Consider the following 21,048-nt stretch of genomic DNA (forward strand, 5'->3'; position numbering starts at 1 on the left):
TACTTCAGGGGTCTTCCCGACCCAGGGAAGCCTGGTGGTTCAGATGATAAAGAATCTGAGTTAACTAGTTTCTCTGGTTAACTAGTTTCTCCTGAGGGCAGACCTTGTTAAGAAAACCAGAATGCTCTGGTGTATTTAAAATGGCCACGTCACTCCCCTTCCCCTGCAGGAGGTATGAGGCGATTTTTCTCCTATCTTCACCTTGAGAAACTGGTCAAGCTCTGGAGGTAAAACTCACAGAAGTGTGGGGACCTCCCTGGAGACTCTGAGTTCCACACTTGTCTCCACTAAGCCTCCAGCAATTTATCAATTACGGCTTAGGTTTTCTTACCCTGGATTGGTCCACATGGAGATTTCTGCTCTGGTAAGTTGTGATTCCCTATATTCGCCTGTCTTTCCAATTTTGGGGGGCAGTTGTTTGCCCTGTGACCTCATTTTTCTGATGACTCTAAGACTGTTGATTTATCAGTTTGTTTTGCTTTTTACTTGTGTGGATAGAGTGGTGACTTCTAAGCTCCTTACAGCTGCCATGTGTTTTTAAGATAAACAGTTGACTTGTTGGGAACACAAGTGGGAACACAAAGCTTGGGGGAGAATTAGTCCACCTCTGGAGATATTGAAGAAAACATTAATTTTAATGGAAGACAGGGCAGGTTTTAAAAGAAGGAATACAAATTTTATCTAGGCACCTGAGACCCACATGAATGGGATTTTGCAGAGTTTTCTTTGAAATTAAGAATAAGAGATTTAGTAATTTCAGTTTCTCTAAGAGGAGATTTTATTATGGGACATTGATTTCTCTGTTGAAGCTTAATGATAACAAGGGTTCATATTACTGAAGTCTGGGACTTTTTTTTTTAGTGTTGGCATTGTATTAACTGTGCTGTAATTGGTTAATTGTTAAATCATGTCTCAAGACCAAAAAATCAGAACATAAACAACAGAAGCAATATTGTAACAAATTCAATAAATTATTTATTTAAAAAAATTTACTTATTTTATTTTTTGGTCCCTTTCCCATCTATTTTAAACTACTTTCCATGGAATCTTGATGTGAGAAGGTGATAGCTTTAACAGGTTTATTCTCAAAAGAAAAAAATAATAAATCTAATGTTATCTCTTTGGGGAAAAATAAGTGAGAAATCTCTGGTTGTGTTGATCAATACAAAAGAGATACTAATTCTTGGAAAATTCTCTAGAAATACATCTGGAAATTTTAAATAATTCAAAGTAATAGAAACGGTAAATAACTTGAATGTACTGAATTAAAAGAAGTTTGGAAGGAAAAATATATTACCGAAGTCAATTAAACAGGAAGAGAAAAACAAAAGACATAAAACCCTCAATTATCCTGTAAAAGGTTCTATACTCAGAAGGCTTGCAAATGAGTCTTTTCAAACTTTTTTAAGGAGATGATTTCTATTGTTTATAATTCTCCCTAAAACAAACTAAAAGCTATTAATAGAAAGCTATGTAGCTGAATCTGCAAAGGACTCAAATCCCTGATGTCCAAATCTAATACAAGAATTAGAAACAAAAGGAAAAGCAATTCCATGTTACAAAAGAATAAGATTACTTTTCTCTTTTTTTTCAAAAAGAGCATGAACTGAATCTAATGATATATTTTAAAAGTTCTTATGCATTTTATTCAATAATAAAAACAGGCTGATATGAACCTTACTATTTGAACATATTAGTAAGTAGCTTAAATGATAATTAATAGGTTTTTCATAATCACATCATGACATTCCTTACCCCTAACATCCTCCTCCAATACATACATACTTACAAACACACACACACACAGAGTATATGTGTCATAGAGAATATCTGTTTTAGACCAATATCATATTTGGTTTTTCAAACTCTACAGGCAATTCTAGCAACACTGTAAAATAAGTCAAGTTTATTAACACTATTATGTAATACAGGATACTCTAAAATTTTAAGATTTAGTGACTTTAGCAGTATAAATGTTAGATGCATATGAAAAGCATCATTTTATTTTAAATTTTAGTAGTTTTATTTAACTCAGTATGTCCAAAACATTGTTCCTTCAGCATATAGTTATTGTAAATATGCTAATGAGATATTTTCTATTCATATTTTTTGTACCAAGTCTCCAAAATTCATGGTATTTTACAATTAAAGCACATTTTAATTTAGACTTGGGCTTCCCAGGTGGCACTAGTGGTAAAGAATCTCCTGCTAATGCAGGAGATACAAGAGATGTGGGTTCGATCCCTGGGTCAGGAAGATCCCCTGGAGGAGGAAATGGCAACCCACTCCAGTATTCTGGACTAGCCACCTTTCAAATACTCAGTAGTCAAAGGTAGTTAGTGGCTACTAGTGCTGACCAGCACATAACTACACAATCACAGAGGAAAATTTTCTTCCAAAATGACCCTCTGCCTGAAACGTATTACACTTTTCAACAGCTCTAAGAATCAGAAAGCTCTTCTTTCTGAAAAGCATCATTTTAAGTTTAAATTCTTCTTACTTTCACTTAGCGAATTTTGAATAATACATTTTAATGGCAAATAATGAGGGAAGCCACACAATACCGTAGCTAGTCAAAATATGCAGAATGTGCAGAAAAGTATTTACCATTGACTGCATCTTTGAAAATAAATGAAAACCAACCAGGTAAGAACAGGCCAGGCTGTTTATTCAGAGCTTATCAGAGGAAAGGAGTATAGACTTAGATTACCATGATGTTGAATGGTTTGCCTTGGAAATGAACTGAGATCATTCTGTTGTTTTTGAGATTTCTGTGGGGACAGGACTGGAAAAGATCAGTTTTCACTCCAATCCGAGCGAATGGTAATGCCAAAGAATTTCAAAATACCATACAATTCCGCTCATTTCACATGCTAGCAAGGTAACACTCAAAATCCTTCAAGCTAAGCTTCAGCAGTATGTGAACCGAGAACTTCCAGATGTACAATCTGGGTTTAGAAAAAGCAGAGGAACCAAAGATTAAATTGCCAACATTTGTTGGATCATAGAGAAAGCAAGGGAATTCCAGGAAAACATCTACTTCTGTTTCATTGACTACACTAAAGCCGTTGACTGTATGAATCACAACAAACTGTGGAAAATTCTTAAAGAGATGAGAATACCGGGCCACCTTACCTGTCTCGTGAGAAACTTGTATGCAAGTCAAGAAGTAACAGAACCGGACATAGAATAATGGACTGGCTCAAAATTGGGAAAGAAGTACAACAGGCTGCATATTGTCACCCTGCATAGTATTTAACTTACATGCATAGTACATCATGGGAAATTCTGGATTGGATGAATCATAGCTGGAATCAAGGTTGCCAGCAGAAATATCAACAACCTCAGATATGCAGATGATACCACTCTGATGGCAGAAAATGAAGTGGAACTAAAGAGCCTCTTGACGAGGGTTAAGGAGAGAGGGAAAAAGCTGGCTCGAAACTCAACATTCAAAAAACAAAGATCATGGCATCCAGTCCCATCACTTCATGGCAAACAGATAGGGAAACAATGGAAACAGTGACAGACTTTCTTTTCTTGGGCTACAAAATCACTGTAGATGGTGACTGCAGCCATGAAATTAAAAGACACTTGCTCCTTGGAAGAAAAGCTATGACAAACCAGGACAGCATATTAAAAGGCAAAGACATCACTATGCTGACAAAGGTCTGTGTAGTCAAACCTATGGTTTTTCTAGTAGTCATGTATGGATATAAGAGTTGGACCATAAGGAAGGCTGAGTGCAGAAGAACTGATACTTTCGAACTGTGGTGCTGGAGAAGACTCTTGAGAGTCCCTTGGACTGGAAGAAGATCAAACCACTCAACCCTAAAGGAACTCAACCCTGAATATTCATTAGAAGGACAGATGCTGAAGGTGAAACTCCAACACTTTGGACACCTGATGTGAAGCGCCAACTCATTGGAAAAGACCCTGATCTGGGAAAGATTTAAGGCAAAAGGATAAACAGGTAGCAGAGGATAAGATGGTTAGATAACAACATCAACTCAATGGACATGAATTTGTGCAAATTCCAGGAGATAATGGAGGCCAGAGGAGCCTGGCATGCTACAGTCCATGAGGTCAGAAAGAGTCAGACAGGCCTTAGGGACTGAACACCACCACCAGCAACAACAAAAGCTAGGGAAACTCAGTAATTGATGAAGTCCTGGTCATTTGGAGCTGACTTCTATAAAAGTAACTGCTTAGCTTCCTGGAGGTTGGCTAGAGGTAGTGGCCTGGCTTCCTAGGCTTTTTACTGTAGTTCAAGGAGTTGATTTCTTGGGTAGATCATGGGGATGGTAGGTCAGCATTCCATTTTTTTTTTTTTTTTTCTGGCCCGCCATGGGACATGTGGGGTCTTACTTCCTTCACCAGGGATAGAACCTGCGCCTCCTGCATTGGCAGCAAGGAGTCTTAACCACTGGACCTGCCACGCGACATGCCTCCTCTTGCCACGTGTACCTGCCCACGCCAGCCACCCCCGTGCGCGAAGTGCCTCACTCAGGCTGACCGGAAGGGCCTTGCCGCGGAGCCTGCCGGGAGTTGTAGTTCCATCCTCGTCCAGGTTGCCTACGCAGAGCAGGGGTGGGGGGGGGGGGGCTCGACTCAGATCTGCGCATTTTCGGACATGGGTGGTCTTGTGATCTTCAGACTTGAGAGCACCTCGGACCTGGCCGGTTTTGAGGTCTCCGCGGCACCTCGGACTGGTGTTTCCCTCGGCTCCTGGCTGTAGAAGGGACTCACGTGACGGAATCCACGGTTGCAAAACCAGGCGGGCACTGGGAGGGGGTGCTCCGTGCGGGGTCGCTCCATCCGATGTCTTCTTAGGGGGGTCAAGGTTTCTGTCTGGTCCGAGGTAGGGGCCGCAGGCTGGCTGGGTTTCACTGCTTCTCTGATCTGCAGCAGCTCAGCCTCGTCTGAGCCCACCATCCACAGGGAGCTACTCTAGGACACAGTAGTGATAGCATTAGCCCAAAGAGCTGGGAACTAGCTCGCCCTCGCACGGTCGCCCCTTTTTCCTGACGGTGGATTTGTTTCTGATGTTTAACTTGGAGTTTCTCTGCCTACCCAGATCCCTGAACTCCACCTGGGTGCCCAGACCTCCTGTGGGTGAGGAAAGTCTCTTCTGACACCGCTCCCCCGCCCAACTCCTGCGGACCCTACATCCAGCCGAGGGTAGGCGCTGAGCTATGAGGGCAATTAAGGAAGGCTATGAAATGACTGTTGTTTCAGAAGTCTACAGTGTCAGTCTTTAGAGTGTCTGGCCCTGGGGGAACACCGGGTCCCATCCGCGGCCAAAGACTTATGGACATGTCAGTCAGGTAAACAGATAAGGGTCCCTCTAGGTGTGAGTGCCCCGATATCTCTAATGAATGAACGGACCCACCTCCAACCCCCACCGGAGGGAGGGAGGTTCCTACTGGGGGAGGCGGGACTGAAGATCAGACTTCAGTAAGGTCTGCTAGGTGGAAAGATGCAAAAGGGTACTCCCAGATGAGGGAACAGCATACCAAAGGTAAGAGGCTTAAGCCGAGGGGGTACTGCTAGGTTGGGTGCTATGGAGGAGCCATTGCAAAAATCTTGACTGGAATTTGATTGGATCTAATGTTTCTTTGATGGGTGTATTTTTGAGTATGGATACATTTCATGTAAAGTTTAGTGGTTTATTTGGTTTTCTGTTGCTTTGTCAATTTGAGTAATTTATATATTTTCTGGAAAGTTGTCCAATTTAATTTCAGTTTATGGCATTAATTTGTAGTACTCACCTAATTAAAAGAAAACTTCGGTATATCTGTAATTGTCTCCTTTTTCAAGTCCAAAAATTGTTTCTTTTTTGCCCACTCTTTTTTTGATCAGTCCTGCCTGCAGTTAGTCTTTTATTAGTTTAAAATACAAAACAATTATTTTATTAGTTGTAATAAATCCTTTCCAAGAGTTGAATTTCATTTTTTGTTTAATTTTTCATTTGGGCACAATTTCAGAATTAAAGTCATAATAGAATAGTACAAATAATTCCTAAATAGATTTCATCTAAATTCCCTAACATTTTGCCACATTCGTATAGGAGGTTCCAGAGGGATTTTGGAGCCAGTTAAGGAAAAAGATGTAACCATGAATTGCAGGAGCACAATGACATTATTTATGCATGCGTATGAGGGATAAGGGGGCCTCTTTCAGCATGAGACCACCTAGAGGCTAGGGCCCAGAGGCCGTTTCCCAAAGGAGAGGAGAATAAGGGAACCCCTGGGGTATATAAAGCCACTTAGGGTCTTTATATTTTTATAGCCACTCACGGCGAAGGAGTTTGTGTAACTCAGTGAAGCTATAAGCCATGCCGTGCAGGGCCACCCAAGACGGAGGAGTTATAGTGGAGAGTTCTGACAAAACATGGTCCAGTGGAGAAGGAAATGGCAACCCACTCCAGTATTCTTGCCGGGAAATTCCCATGGACAAAGGAGCCTGGCAGGCTATAGTCCATGGGGTGGCAAAGAGTTGGACACAGCTTAAGCAACTGAACAAGCACCACCCGAAACTGGGTGCGGTTTCACAGGGCGGGTAAAGTGTGCAACTTCTAAATGACTACAGATGCGCTGGTATCTGGACTGTGTTTAAAACATTCACATGTGTTGATATCTGAGTTTGGGGCTGCTGGTCTTTTGAACTAGAGATCTCAGACAGCTGTGAAGAAACAAACAACCCAGGGGCCAATCTTCAGAGGACATCTTTGGCTAATTTATATGACAATTTGCTTTATCCTGCTTTTCCTCCCTCCTCTATATATTTGTGTGTGAATACTTTAATGTGCATGTCCCCCAAACAAGGGCATTCTGTCACATAACCACAGTATAATCAAGAAATTAGCATTGGTATAATGCCATTGTCTAACCCATGGATCTTACATTTTACTAGTTGTCTCAGTAGTACCTTTTCTAGCTAAAGAAAATCTAGTATCACACATTGCAACCCCCTCCCCACTTTGGTCTCCTTTAATCTGGAGACTATTAAAGCATTGACAGTTTTGAAGAATACAGGCCAGTTATGATTGTTCCTTAATTTAAGTTTGATGTTTTGTCATGATTAGATTCAGGTAATACATTTGGGGCAGGATTTTTTAAAAAATATGTGCTTAATTATTTCTTTTCTTCTAAAATTTCTTTTCATACTTGTTCATTTCTTTTTTAAAACATCTTTTGAGTTTATTCTTTTCTGTGCTAGCTTCCTGCATTTGTATGTTATCCATTTCCATTAATTTAATGCCTGTCTTAGGGTTGTAAATTTCCTTTAAATATGTGTTTTTAAATATCCACCAATTTTGGTATGTAGTATTTTTGTAGTCATTGTTGTAAATATCTTTGCATTCTTTTTATTTTCTAATTTTATTACTTTTTTGTTTAGAGAGTAGCATTTATGCAATATTGATTTTTTTTAAAGGTTTGTTGAGATTTTTTTTTTCAGCTTGTCAATTTTATAACTATATCAGATGGCACTTTTAAAAATGTATATTCTCTAACTATTGAGTTCACTGTCTGATCCAATGTCAAGCTTTTGTGTATTCACATCGTATGCTATTTTTTTTGTATCCTAGATCTTCGTTTCTAAAAGTATATACTAAAATCTTTTTGCTGTCACGACTTGTCAGTTTCTCCTCGTTGTGTCCAGTCAGTGTTTTTGTGCATTTAACCTGCCTCATGTGTATTTGCTGGGGCACACTGGACCCAGGATCGAGCTGGCTTCGGGTCATTGCTTTGTCTCCTTCTGGTGGGTTGTTCTTTCTAGATTTTTGTCTGTCTCCTAATTTTTTAAATGAATGCCAGACATTGTGTGTGGGAGACTTCTGCTGGGCTGTTTCTGTATTGGAGCTGGGAGGACAGGAGTTGTGAGTTGCGCAGAGCTGGCATTTCTTGTTGCTATGGTTATCATGGGTCTCTGCTCTGGCTTAGAGCTGGCTGGTTACTTACTGGTTCCCCACTCCTCCCACCGCCGGCCTCCCCCCCTTGACTCTCTCCTCCTGCTGGTGCTCCCCGTCTGCTCCTTGTGCTGGCTGACCGGGGAGGAAGAGCAGGGTGCTCTTTCCCTCTCAGTTTTAGGAGGGCCCTGGGCCCTGGGGATATGTCTCTCCCACGGAGGTAGTGTAATAGGGAGTTACTGGTCCTGCTCACCCACTGGTCAGCACAGCAGTGGGCCCTGCCTCCAAGCAGCCAGCTGTCAATGACGGCAGTGTTAGGGGGTGATTCAGCCAATGGTTGGTGGACTGATGCTCATCAGGTAGAGAGTGAGGTAAGAGGTGTATTCTTGCCTTCTCCAGGGGGCCCTCCAGCTCACCCAAGCTCAGACCCGCAGGTGAGCCGGGGGGCCCAGGGAATAGGCTCCAGGGCCCTCCCCAAGGCCACCCCCTAGCCAGGCCCAGGCCTTGAGGTGGCAGTGACCCTCTCCCCCATCCCCGGCTCTGACTGAATAGCATGAGACACAGTCTTCGAGACGTGGTCCCTGCCAACTGGGCAGCTGAGGGCTTGCTGGGTCCTGGGCGCCTGGCACCTTCAGCAATGACAGCTGGGCAGGGTCTGAGGCTCTGGCCCTTAGGGGGCCACCCTCTGAGCTCTCTCTTCTCCTTAGCCAGGACTGGGACCTCAGAGGGCAAGCATTGTGCCTGGTGACCTGGCCTTTTCTTGTCAGGACAAAGAGTAACATTCGTTTGGTAGAGACTTAGAGGAACATGGTTACCTGACCTCAAGGACAAAGGATGTGATGCCGAGAAGTCTGCATCAACTAACCGTGCTCCTTCCTCACCTTTCCTAGGAAAGGGCTTTGCTGAGAGCTTTTGAGGAGTTTGGGGTTTTTAAGGCATAAGCCACCCATCTCCTTGAATGCCTCTTCTCCGGGGCTTCCTCAGTTCCAAACTCTTGACATTTTGGGATTGTTTGCCTCATTGTGTGTTGAGGGCATGGACTTGTGTTTCAGTAACAGTAGGAGGTGCTAATAGTCTGAGCCTAGGACCTATTTCTGCCCCTCGCCCACAGGGATAGGGTTTTCTTTTCCTGCTGCTTCTTCCTCCTGCCACATGTGGTAGGTATTACCCATGATCTGGGTGCAACAAAAGGGTTTTACTAACCCTTCCTCCAGCAACATAGGACTTTTGTTCTTCAGGAGAGAAATTTCTGGAAGGATGGGGCTTCCTGTGTTCCCACTGCCTCTGGCCCAGGGGAGTCTCCGTGTGATCTCCAGCTCCGCCCTGTGTTCCTCCTCTCTATCTGTCACAGATCACCACCAATTCAGTGATTTAGAGTAGCTCACAGTTCTGAGGCCATGTGACCCAGTGCAACGGCCACGCACTCTGCTCGGGTTTCCAAAACAAAATCAAGATGCTGGACAGGCTGGCCTCTTCTCCAGGGCTTCTGGGGAGAGTCCGCTCCTGGTGTGCAGAGTCAGGGGAAGTGGGTTTCTGGCCGTCTGGGCTGGAAACCCTGCCCTGCTGCCTGCTCTGGGCTGAGGTCGTCCCTCAGCATCTTCTCACACTCACACCTACCTCCAAAGCCAGAGACGATGGCCGGGCTCCTGGGGTCCTCCCTTTCCATGTCTCTCCTCTCCTGCCCCCATCCATTGCCAACTCAGAGATGAAGTGTCCTGCCAATGTTTTTACATGAGTCTCACCACCTCATCTGTTTATTTCCAGGTTTTCTTAGTGTCTTTGCAAAGGCTTAGAATCAGACTGTAGCCAAGGCGGCTTGGTCCTGTCTGCATAGTCAAGCTTGTTTCTACCGCTAGAGAGTCTCGGAGGCCAGAGCTGAGCCTCCAGCTGACGGTAAGTTCTCAGCAGGAGAGCAGAGCTTTAGTGCTCAGAACATGCCCCAGGCCTCAAATGCCAGGCGTCCCAAATTAGAATAACTCTCCTAAGAAAGGTGACCCAGGGAGCAGCCTTCTCCTTGGAAAGAGGGATCCCCTTCTTATCCCACTTGGTAGCTTAGGGCTGAAGTTGGAGGCTCACCATGTGGGGCAGCCGCCGAACCCTGAAAAGGCCCCTAAGAGCAGCCTGGGACCCTCTTGCAGGCAGAATTGGGTGATGTCATTGCCTTAGGGGATCATCTAGGATTCGGTCTCGGGGGAAGATTTCCAGGAGGAGAGGGGGTCTCCTGCCTTAGTGTGTGAGAAGCATGAACTTGGAGGGAAGGGCCTCCCATGGTTCTGAGGGTGACAACCCGCCCCCCTCCCACCCCAGCCACCAATTTCTCTCCACTCATCTGCGTTTACTTCATTCTCTGCTGTCCATCCAGCTAGATTTCTAGCTTGTCATCTGATGTCACCTCCATACCTGATTTCTCGTAACCCATAACCTTCCCTCCTAGTGGAGTCAAGGCCCAGACTTTGCTTTCTTAAATGTATTTCGTTTTTCCTTCTCCTGTTAAAGACGAAAGGAAACAGGCATGAGAGGGGTGTTCAGGGCCACCCAGCTTACTAGAGGCCAAGCCAGCACTAGCAGCCAGGGCTCCTGTCCGGAGGAGGCCTGGCGGCGCCCTTGCTAAACACTGCCCCTCCCCACGCTCCACCCCTTCAGACCTTCTCATGGATTTCAGCTCCTCTGGGTGCAGGACTCTGATAGGAGGTCATGGAGAGAGGACCCAGTAAGATGATACATGTAAATTTTTATGAAATACGTAAGTTTTAAACAATGAGCACATTTTACTGTTGAAAAACTTAGAAAACAAATCCTATGATGCAAAGGTAACCACTGTTAACATTTTGCCTGTTTTCTACGTAAGTTTTTTCTTGATATGTTTATGAAAACCCATTCTATGATAAAGAAGCAGGAAATGGGGTGGCAGGTCATAGGCCACAGAGCATAGAGGGTTTCTGACCCAGGCTTTTGACCCAGATGGTCCGGCCTGCCTTTCCCAGTGTGCTTCCTGGGGCTGCCATGACAAAGCATCGCAAGCCTAGTGGTTTACACAACAGACGCTGAATCTTGCCCAGCGCTGGAGGCCAGCGGGACCTGCCCCAGGCCTCTCTCCAAGCTCCTGGAGGCTTGCCGGCCGGCCGTGGCATTCCTCGATTCCTGCTGCATCATCGGACCTCTGCCTTCCTCCTCTGTTACCCATCTCTGAATCACATGCTATGTGCCCTGCTTTTTTCCACTTGCTGGTATTGTTGGAAGATCATTCCATCTCAAATATTTATACTATTTTATGTTGATTCATAGCTTAGCATGCTTTAATTTGTATCATAATTTATCAACTAGTCTCTTATTTTTCAACAGTTCAGTAGCCTCCATTTATTTATTAAAAAAAAAACACAACACCCTCAGAATTCTTTATGGAGTTTCCTGTCATTCTAGAGTTTTAGTATCTCTGCAGAATTCTTGGATCAAACTCCAGTGTGTCTCTGTCCTGAGTAGGAACATACGTAGGACCAGGAGAGAGATAGGTGTGGGGTCCAGTTGATGCTTCCAGCTACAGTAAATTTGCTCCTGAACCTTCGTGTTCCTGTTCCCTGGGAAAATGAGGAAAGGAGGAGGAGGGCTCAGGAGAAGCCATCAGATCTTGTCCCGTATTTGGTAAGTGGCAGAGCCTGACCAGGACCATTTCCTGTGCAGGAGTCGGCACAGTTGAGCCAGGACAGGTCTCAGTAATAAACGTGACTGTTGACAAACTGCAGCCATGAGAGGAGAACCGAACAAAATGTAGCAGGATCCACAGATAGAACCAAGCACCCCAGGTTAATAGACTTCCAGTTGCTTGGCTGAGTGATACTGAATGGACTCTGCCTTCTGGTACCCATTTCCATTTTTTCCCTGTGGATTTCCTCAACACCCGGTGATAGAAGCTTTGGGTTAGGAGATTAGTAGGCTACAGATATTTTTAGAATAATAATTTAAAAGACATGATGATATACGAAATGCCTGTTTGTCATAGAAAAGCTTAGAAAATTCATCTAAGTAAAAAGAAAAAGGTACAAATGGTTATTATCCAACTATACAAAGCTAACTACTACTTGCATTTTGTCCTACATCATTTCAGAGATTATTCTGTGTGTGTGGGGTGCGGGGGAGACAGTTCAAGATGCTTTCAACCACCTTTTTCAGTTGCCAGTATACTATCATAAATAGTCTTCTATGATTTTATTAGCTACATCATGTCTATTTCCCTTTGGCTGTGGTATATTCATTTAATTAGTACTCTATAGTTGGATATTTAGTTATGTCTGCTTTTTTGGAGTTTTACCAAATTGTAATAAATATCTTGGCCGCTAAATCTTTGCCCAAACTCATGACTGTTTCTGCAGAATAAATTTCTATGAATTAAATTTCTGGGTGATGGCGGGGGAGGGTAGTGAACTGCATGGTGATGACTGAGACGCAGAGATGTATATTCTGTTAAGCAGAAGAATAGTTCAAATTCAAACCTCAAGGTCAGGTCCCCATCACATTCCAAGGTGCGGGCTTCGCTCTGATAAACGGGGTTCTTGGGAGGAGCCCCTGCCACCCTGTGGCTGGGGTGTTAGAGCAGTTGATTCTGAGGCTGGAGGCAAGGCTGGCCTCTCATGTCCTCTCCTTCCCACCCCGATCTCTGCCTCCACAGGTGTCTGCTTTTCCCAGACCAGCAAGGAAGGACCATGTGCCAGGTGAGTGTGGCACTTCTTTACACCGTGCTTTTCATTTTCCCATGGATTTCAGGATGCTGAAAAGAATTCGTCCAGTAAAACACAATGCCAACAGAAATCAGGACCAGTGAAAACAGGAAGATAATGCAAGATCAAGGCCATGCGGAGGGCAGGGCAGGCACACTACACAGGCTGCTGGAGTTATTAGCTGCCCTCTAAACTTGTGTCTAACATGTCTGTCACTTTAAAAAGACAGATTCCATCCAATATATGACTTGTGTTGTCTGGGACAAACATATCACCCTCTCAGGGAACATAAAGCTTTCCAGGGTATTTAGACATTTATGTGATGGGTCTTCACACGTCAGATGTAATAGGCAGGGTCCTCAATAACAACAACATTCAAATAAATGCAACAGCAGATCTCCTGTGAGTTTCCCCTGCCCTCACAGTATCAAGTATGTACTAGATCAATATAGAAATTCTGTGATTACAGTTGTTGCAGGGAGTCAGAATACTCAGGTCTACATAAACAGCCTTATTAGGGTTCACACTGACCTAGATAAAACACTCCATGATTCAGAGGAACAAACGGATGAGTGGTATGTTCTTTGAACTGCTGTTTCTAATAATTCTGGACACAGATAGAGCCTGAACAGCTCCAAGCTTCAGCAGGGGCGGGGGAGATGGTCTGAGCTGTCCTGCCTCCTCTCTCTGTGACTTTAACCTCAGCCACTGCCCTTAACCCCACTTGTGTCCTTTCTCAGTGGCCATCCATATCTTTCTTCAGACATCACAACATCATGTATTCTATTGCCGTCAAATGCCTCCAGTCCTAAAGGGCCTCCCTCTTTACCCCAGGCTCCGAGGATGCATGAACTTGAAGTACGCTGGTCAGAGTCCCGGAAGTTACAAAGCCTGAGACCCAGAGCTAGTTGAGGACAAAGACAGGCTCGAGGCAGCACCCCAAGCTGTGGGAAGAGCAGGCGTGCCACTGGGACTTGGAATGTTCTGCCCAGGGACCCAGATTTCACTAGGGGTCTCCCTTGTTTCCATGACTCCTTTTCTCATATCAACTTATCCACATGACCAGAAATAGGGCTCCCACAGCACACATTTACGAATTCTGCCACAGAGTGGGACCAAGTCTCCTTCCTCAGTTGGAAATATCTTTGGGAAAGGTTGGGATCGGTTCAGCTTAGTTCAAGGGCTGAGGGGCTGAGTCTGCAAAGGGGAGCTCCCAGGAGCACCACGTGCTTGAAGTGGGGGTGGGGGGCAGGGAAGGGAGGAAGATGAGACCTGGTAGATAAACATCACAGCGGTCCACGCCAGGAAGACAAGCATTCACAGGTTTCTAGTTCAGGGATCTCCCTGTTAGGGTTATGTGTGATAAAAACAACAATAAAGCTTGTAAGTGTATCTGCTGAGCACTTACGTGGTCTCTGTTTTTAGTATATTATTGCATGAATAAACCTGTGAGATGGTATCATTAATCCCTTCCTCCATTCTACAGCTGAACAAACCGAGGCTAGAGATATTAAAATCCATTAGGTGATGGAGTTGGGATCTTAATGCAGAGAGACAGACAGTCCTAGAACTGGCCCTTAATAATTAAACCAGTTTTATCTGCCAATAGCAAATCCCCAGCAGAGGAATCCAGTAGTGTTGATGCGTTCTAGACATGCACTGTCCATAATGGCTGGAGAAGGAAACGATAACCCACTCCATGATTCTTGCCTGAAAAATCCCATGGACAGGGGAGCCTGGTGGGCTACAGTCCATGGGGTCCAGAGATGACTGAGTGTACTCGCACACACAGACATGCATCATGGTAGCCAGTAACCACAGGTAGATACCGAGCATTCAAAGTGTGGTTAATGTGACTGTGGATTTGAATTTTTACACTATATTTCAATTTAAAAACTTCAGAGTAAAATATTTTTTCAGGAAACACAACTTTGTTTTCATAGGACTACATTTCACCAAAGTGAAATTGAAAACTGTGTCTAAATGAGATGTACTTTAAGTGGAAAATACACACCAAGTTTTGAAGATGTGATATTTAAAAAGGATGAAAACTGGAGCTTCCTTGGTCCAGTGGTTAAGACTATGCTTCCAATGCAGGGGGTACAGGTTCCATCCCTGGTCAGGAACCTAAGATTCCACATACCACGCAGTGCAGTCAACAAATTTTAAAAATTAAAAAAGAATGAAAACTATACCTGTATACATGGATTCCTTTCTCTGCTTTCCTTTCTCTGCTTTCCTCTTGTTACCACCTTAACTTTGCCTGTATCTCATGTTGATGATTATAACTGTGCCTGAATTTTATTTATTCTCTCCGTGATTCCCACCTCGTGATACAGCAATCATCTACATCAGATTGTCTTTTGTAGCTCCCCTTCTTAAGTGCTGTGATGGAGACCCTCTTGCCTGCAGGAAAAAAACGTCATTTGTTCCATGATCTGATCCCTCTGCCCGCCACCCCCCAAAATACCCCCCTTATACACACACCTCTATACTATCATTCCCAATTTATTCCTACTTCCTACAAAATTTCCCCATGACTTCTTGGGTCATGCTTCTTGATAGGAATATCTTTCCAACATCAGAACACGCTTGATTTTTCATGATTCTGCTCATCTACAAACGCCAATGAAGCTTAACGTCAGGATGTTGAATCTGGCGGCTGTCTTCGTGTCCTGTACTTAAATGTCCTTACATCATAGCCTTCAGTGTATTGTTACCATACAGCAGTCTCTTACATTCATCTCATGCCGCCAGGCAACAAGCGCCCTTGAACAGGAGCACTGTGGCATTCAGCTTTCAACCCCAAGCATCACGCAGAACACCAGTAACATACCTGGTCCCCCACCGATGCTTGCTCTCTAAATGGAAGGATGGATGGATGGATGGATGAATAGAGATCCAGAAGGCAGACACTTTCTAATGATTTTTTTTTCTCTCCCACAAAATGCAGTACAAAGTTAGGGACATGCTAAGCTTCCTATGTAACTGAACATGGGGAAACCTGCCCTCTGAAGGTGGTAAGATCTGTCTCCTCTACACCTCTGCCGTAATACCCTGTGCCGAGCACTCCAGATTAATCAGGAATGTGCTGTTCCAGGGGTCCTTGTCATTCAGAGACGTGGCTGTGGGCTTCACCCGTAAGGAGTGGCAGGAGCTGGACCCTACACAGAGGACCCTGTACCGGGATGTGATGCTGGAGAACTACAGCCACCTGGTCTTCGTGGGTGAGGAAGGTTTCCAGTTCCCCCCACCCCTGCTTATGTCTGAGCTCCTTCCTTTCCAGTTACATAAGACCCCTTAAGCACTCAAAATGTTTGTCCTGGGGTTTCAGTCATCAAGTCCTGTTCTAATCTCACCTGGATTATTGGTGAATTTTCCTCCCAAGTGAAACAGCTCTTCTTTGGCTGAGAGGTAAATATTCATTGTGCGGCCTGAGCCTTCAGCTTCCTTGGGTGTCCCAGGTGGCTCAGCATAAAACTCTTTTTTAAAATAATCTTTTGGCCATGCCACAAGGCATGTGGGATCTTCATTCCATAACCAGGGATCAAACCCATCTCCCTGCATTGGCAGCATGGAGTCTTAACCACTGGACCACTAGGGGAGTCCCTCAGGATAAATGTTGTAACTGTTTCTCGTGAACAGGATGTCAAGTCACCAAACCAGCTGTGATCTCCAGATTGGAGCAGGGGCAAGAGCCGTGGATGGAAGAGGAAGAGATCCTGAGATGGAGCTTTCCAGGTGAGAGAACCAGTGTGCAGGGGGACAGAAGACATGGGGTCCCAGAAGGTCACAAAGCAGAATCTCTGATTTTTTATTTCAGGCAACTGTGTTAAAAGCCTTGAATCTTTGCAAGGAACTGTGGACAGCTGGCCGAAGACCTTGAGATGCCCAAATGATTTCTGCTACCTGTACCCATCACGTCACTGCATGATCACTTGCCCTCCCATGGATTTTAGAGAAAGACATTCTTTTAAAATTTATTATTTCTTTCTACTCTGCCACCCTCTTCTAAGACCTTGCTTTCTCAGTCTTTCTCTAGAATCTTTAGGCTTGCACTTGTCTCCCTGGTTATGACACAGGCTTTCTCAAGCTCTCAGATATGTGTAGATTTGTCCTATTTTAGGAGAAGGCAATGGCACCCCACTCCAGTGCTCTTGCCTGGAAAATCCCATGGACGGAGGAGCCTGGTGGGCTGTAGTCCATGGGGTCGCTAAGAGTTGGGCACGACTGAGCGACTTCACTTTCACTTTTCACTTTCATGCATTGGAGAAGGAAATGGCAACCCACTCCAGTATTCTTGCCTGGAGAATTCCATGGACGGGGGAGCCTGGTGGGCTGCCGTCTATGGGGTCACACAGAGTCGGACATGACTGAAGCGACGTAGCAGCAGCAGCATTTTTTTTTTTTTTGGCCATGATGTGTGGCATGCAGGATCTTAGTCCCCAGATCAGGGATCAAACCCATGCCCCCTGCAGTGGAAGCAGAGTCTTCACCACTGGACTGCCAGAGAATTCCTGTATCACTCATTTTTATTTTAGTTTTCTAAAATAGTTTTCTCTGCTTCACTTTGAAATGCCTCAAAAAATGTATTTGCTATCTTTTATATGACTTTAAATTCATCTTTCAAGACCATGCATGTATCGATAACCTGTCCCTATTTTGTCCGATAGGTTATAACTAAAGCTTTTCCCCCATCTCAGTGTATTCCCGTGGGGAGCAGAGCCTTTGTTTTATTCACCCTTGTTTCTGCAGGATACACATAATGTATATCAACTAACCCTTTCTCCCTTCTAGGACAAGGATCCTTTATCAAGTATCCATTCAAGGTGGTTGTTTTTAATCAGGGGTGTGCAGCAGAATCACTGGGGAAGCTTTAAAAATGCCCCTGGCTGGTCCCACCCCAGAAAATTCTGCTGGGAAAGATCAGCCAAGGGAGTAGGAAGTGTGTGTAGTAGGAATAGGATTATCATAATTTAATATGGGCACTCAGGTTTGAAACCACAAAGTTAGTCCTCCTTCCAAACACTACTTTTTAAAAAAAGTTTTACTTTTTATTTTTTCCCAAACGTTTCTGAAATAGTTTAGTCCTACCGTGTGCTCCTGAAGGCTCAGTTGGTAAAGAAACTGCTTGCAATGCAAGAGACCAAGGTTCGACCCCTGGGTCGGGAAGATCCCCTGGAGAAGGGAATGGCAACCAACTCCAGTATTCTTGCCTGAAGAATCCCTTGGACAGAGGAGTAGGGCGAACTACGGTAGTCCATGGGGTGGCAGAGTCAGACACGACTGAGTGACCAACACTTTCATGGTGCTCCTGGAAAGATAAACACGTCTGTGACCTTATTGTTTTTTTTCCCTAGAAGTTTCCCAAGTTGATAGGCAACGGGAACACGGAGAGGAACCTCTGAAGCAAGTAGAACTCCCAGACAACAAACAACTGACCCCAGAAGGGCACCACGCACCTAACACGGTTGGAAAAAACACCCCTCAGGAGACAGACGTCGTCCCTTCAGAACAACAGGCCCCTCGGTGTGAGTCGTGCGGCGCCGCCTTGCCGGGCAAGGCGGACGTCACTGTCACTCCCAGCGCGTACCTTGCGAGGAGGAGGTTCGAATACGACGCACAGGGGAACCTGTTTCTCTACTCGAAGCTGGACCCTCCCTGTGCCGGGGCGCGCCCACGCCACTGTAACCGGTGCCGAGAAGCTGTGAGCCGTGCCCAAGCCCTTAATGCCGACCAAGGAGCCCACGGTAGTGAGGAACCCCGCAAACGCACCGCAGGCGGGAAGGGCCTCTCCCGCAAGTCAAGACTCATCACCCGTCACCGAGTCCACAGGGAACAGCCACCCTCAGGGCGGAAGTTCCAGGGGGGAGGCGGTCCGCCCCGGCAAACATCCGGGAAAGCTGGCGGACCGGAAATGCCGCCGAAACAGGAAATGCCTTAGAAAGCTCTTGGGGGAGACGAACTTGTGCACCCCCCAGGCCGTTCTGACTGGAGAGAAGCCTTACAAGTGTTCCGGCTGTGAGGAGATCTTCTCCCACAAGTCGCGCCTCATCGAATACCACAGATGTCACACGGGAGAGAAGCCCTATGGTTGCCCAGCGTGTGGGAAGTACTTGTCCCAGATGTCCTGCCTGATCATCCATCAGACAGCGCACACCGGGGAGAAGCCCTACGGGTGCGGCCGGTGCGGCAAGGCCTCCTTCCGGAAGTCGCAGCTCATCCTCCATCAGAGGATGCACACGGGAGAGAAACCCTACCAGTGCGGCAAGGCCTTCTTGCAGAACTCTTGCCTCCTCATCCACGAGAGGACCCACATGGGCAGGAGGCCCTACGAGTGCTCTGCCTGCGGGAAGACCTTCGCCCAGGAGGCAAACCTCCTCCGACACCACAGGATTCACACCCGGGAGAAGCTGTATGGACAGGGTGAGACAAGGCTTTCATCACGAATTCCCAGCACACTGAGGAATGAAGACCCTGTGGACTTTGTGAACGTGGAAAACCCCTTCGCTGGAAAGTCCAGGGCTAACTGTGGGCAGAGCGTCATACCAAAGCGAAACCCTAACAATTTAGAGAATCAGGAAAAGCTTATTATTTTTTAAATTTTTAAATCTTTTTGCCACACCACCATGGCATGTAGGATCTTAGTTGCCTGACCAGGGATCAAAATCGTATGTCCTGCATTGGAAGTGCAGAATCTTAACCACTGGACCCACCAGGGAAGTACCGAAAAGCTTATTCTCTTAAAACTAAGAAGGGTAATGACTCTGTAGAGGGATTTAGTTTTATAGGATAAACTTAATTATGAAGTGTATCTGTGTCTCATAGTAACTATGGCTGTTGAAGTCTGAAGTCAATGAATAAGTTAAACCGTTAAGACAGCATATTGAATAAGGCTGAATGAGGCACAGAACAATCCCAGGGGTATACAGGGGCTATGTTCCTGGACATGTTCCATAAAAATAATTTTACTTTGAATTGCATTTATATTTGAACACAATTGTGAACTTGTAGATATAGATACCATAATATGGAGGATGACATCTATCAAGAGTTTCCACACTAATTACACCCTTTTGTCTTTAATATATGTTATAACTGGAACATTCCAAATTTACTATTCAACCAGAAGTCCATACACAGTACCACATACCTTTTGGTTTTTTGTTTGCTGGCAGATATTACAGAGCACCCCTTGGATCAGGAAGCCAGCAACTTCATGAGGTACCCTCATCTCTGTCATCTAGTTCATAAGTCATGTTAAATGTGCAAGGTTGGGGCTCCCTTTTCTGGCATTATAGTGGACCATCTAAAGTGAAAAACGTTCCACTAAAAGAAAAGTGAGACTTCAAATATGTATTGGCTCAGATTCAACAAAAGACATGCATTAGCATGCATATATGCGTGCAGTATATATGTGTAAATATGCATATGTATATACATGCAATATATGCCTAGCTGAGTAATTAGAAATATTCACATCTAGATGTACTCAATGTATATCTGTTGAGAGTTTAGCTACATTGCTCTCTGGTATTGCTGCCTCGTCATCCATCATATTTGGTCAAGAGGCTGCAGGGACCTTAAGCTGATAATAGTAGCCCGTCAAACAAGGACATGCCCAATGGCAGCGATAGGCCACGAGCAGACATAAGTCCCTGGTGTGACTTCAGCCCTTATGATCAGCAGCCTGCCTCCCAATGTCTGTGTGCCTTACGCCTCTTAGCCGGCACCCTGTGAGCTCATCAGAACCCTGCTCTGTGGGTTTGAATTGACTGATATGGTCCTAACCCAGCAACCCCAGAGCATGTCTCCTGTGGATCCTAATAAAGGCATGTGTGCCAAGTCCAGTCTGTCTGCACTCCATCTTGACCTCCCCTCCAGGCATACTGTGGACTCAGTCCAGGCCCTGTGAGTGTTAAACGAGTCTATTTCAATTTCTCTGTGGTCTGTTGTTTAACACACTCATCGTCTTGCACCCTGTGCTCCACTTAGTGAAGTCTCTTAGTCGTGTCTGACTCGTTGTGACCCCATGGACTGTAACCTATCAGGCTACTCTGACCATGGGATTTTCCAGGCAAGAATGCTGGACTGGGTAGCTGTTTCCTTCTCCAGGGGATCTTCCTGGCCCAGGGATCAAACCCGGGTCTCCTGCATTGCAGGTAGATGCTTTACCATCTGAGCCACCAGGGAAGCCCCTTAACAAGTGTTAATTTAACAGAGTCTTGACACCTGGGAACAAGATGGTAACAATTGACAATGGGAACAGTCTTGCAACTGGGTACTGGAGAAATGCCTTTCAGCTGTGAGAGCTCCAGGGCTCCCCCAGATGGGATGTTCCATCTGGGGGGCCCCCTGTGCTGCCACCTCCCAACCCCCAAGTGCAGGTGCCCCAGAATCCCCCTGGAACACTGCTCTTGGGGG

General features: G+C 45.2%; 1 protein-coding gene and 1 long non-coding RNA gene across 11 annotated transcripts; one reads left to right on the forward strand and one right to left on the reverse strand.

Annotated features, from left to right (window-relative positions):
• Positions 1-105: 105 nt before the first annotated feature.
• On the forward strand, positions 106-20,474 carry LOC102390572 (zinc finger protein 568). Of its 10 annotated transcripts, XM_044936230.2 has the most exons (9): positions 114-364; positions 4,381-4,570; positions 4,657-4,764; positions 5,078-5,181; positions 9,677-9,805; positions 12,576-12,618; positions 15,725-15,851; positions 16,270-16,365; positions 17,985-20,474. In XM_044936230.2, exons 6-9 carry the CDS (start codon positions 12,610-12,612, stop codon positions 18,566-18,568), a joined length of 816 nt encoding a protein of 271 aa, XP_044792165.1. In that variant the 5' UTR covers positions 114-364; positions 4,381-4,570; positions 4,657-4,764; positions 5,078-5,181; positions 9,677-9,805; positions 12,576-12,609; the 3' UTR covers positions 18,569-20,474. The 10 variants fall into 10 exon arrangements, 6 of the variants coding, with proteins under 6 accessions (XP_025130321.2, XP_025130322.1, XP_044792166.1 ...); XM_044936229.2 differs by lacking the exon at positions 4,657-4,764 and having other exon boundaries at positions 124-364; XM_044936232.2 differs by lacking the exon at positions 4,657-4,764 and having other exon boundaries at positions 124-364; positions 17,988-20,474.
• On the reverse strand, positions 14,933-17,778 carry LOC112581730. The gene is made up of 2 exons (XR_003106317.2): positions 17,719-17,778; positions 14,933-15,030 (listed from the first exon to the last, which is right to left on the reverse strand). It is a non-coding gene; the product is annotated as an uncharacterized LOC112581730 (long non-coding RNA).
• Positions 20,475-21,048: the final 574 nt, after the last annotated feature.

This window comes from Bubalus bubalis, chromosome 24 (assembly GCF_019923935.1).
Source record: "Bubalus bubalis isolate 160015118507 breed Murrah chromosome 24, NDDB_SH_1, whole genome shotgun sequence".
NCBI lineage: Eukaryota > Metazoa > Chordata > Mammalia > Artiodactyla > Bovidae > Bubalus > Bubalus bubalis.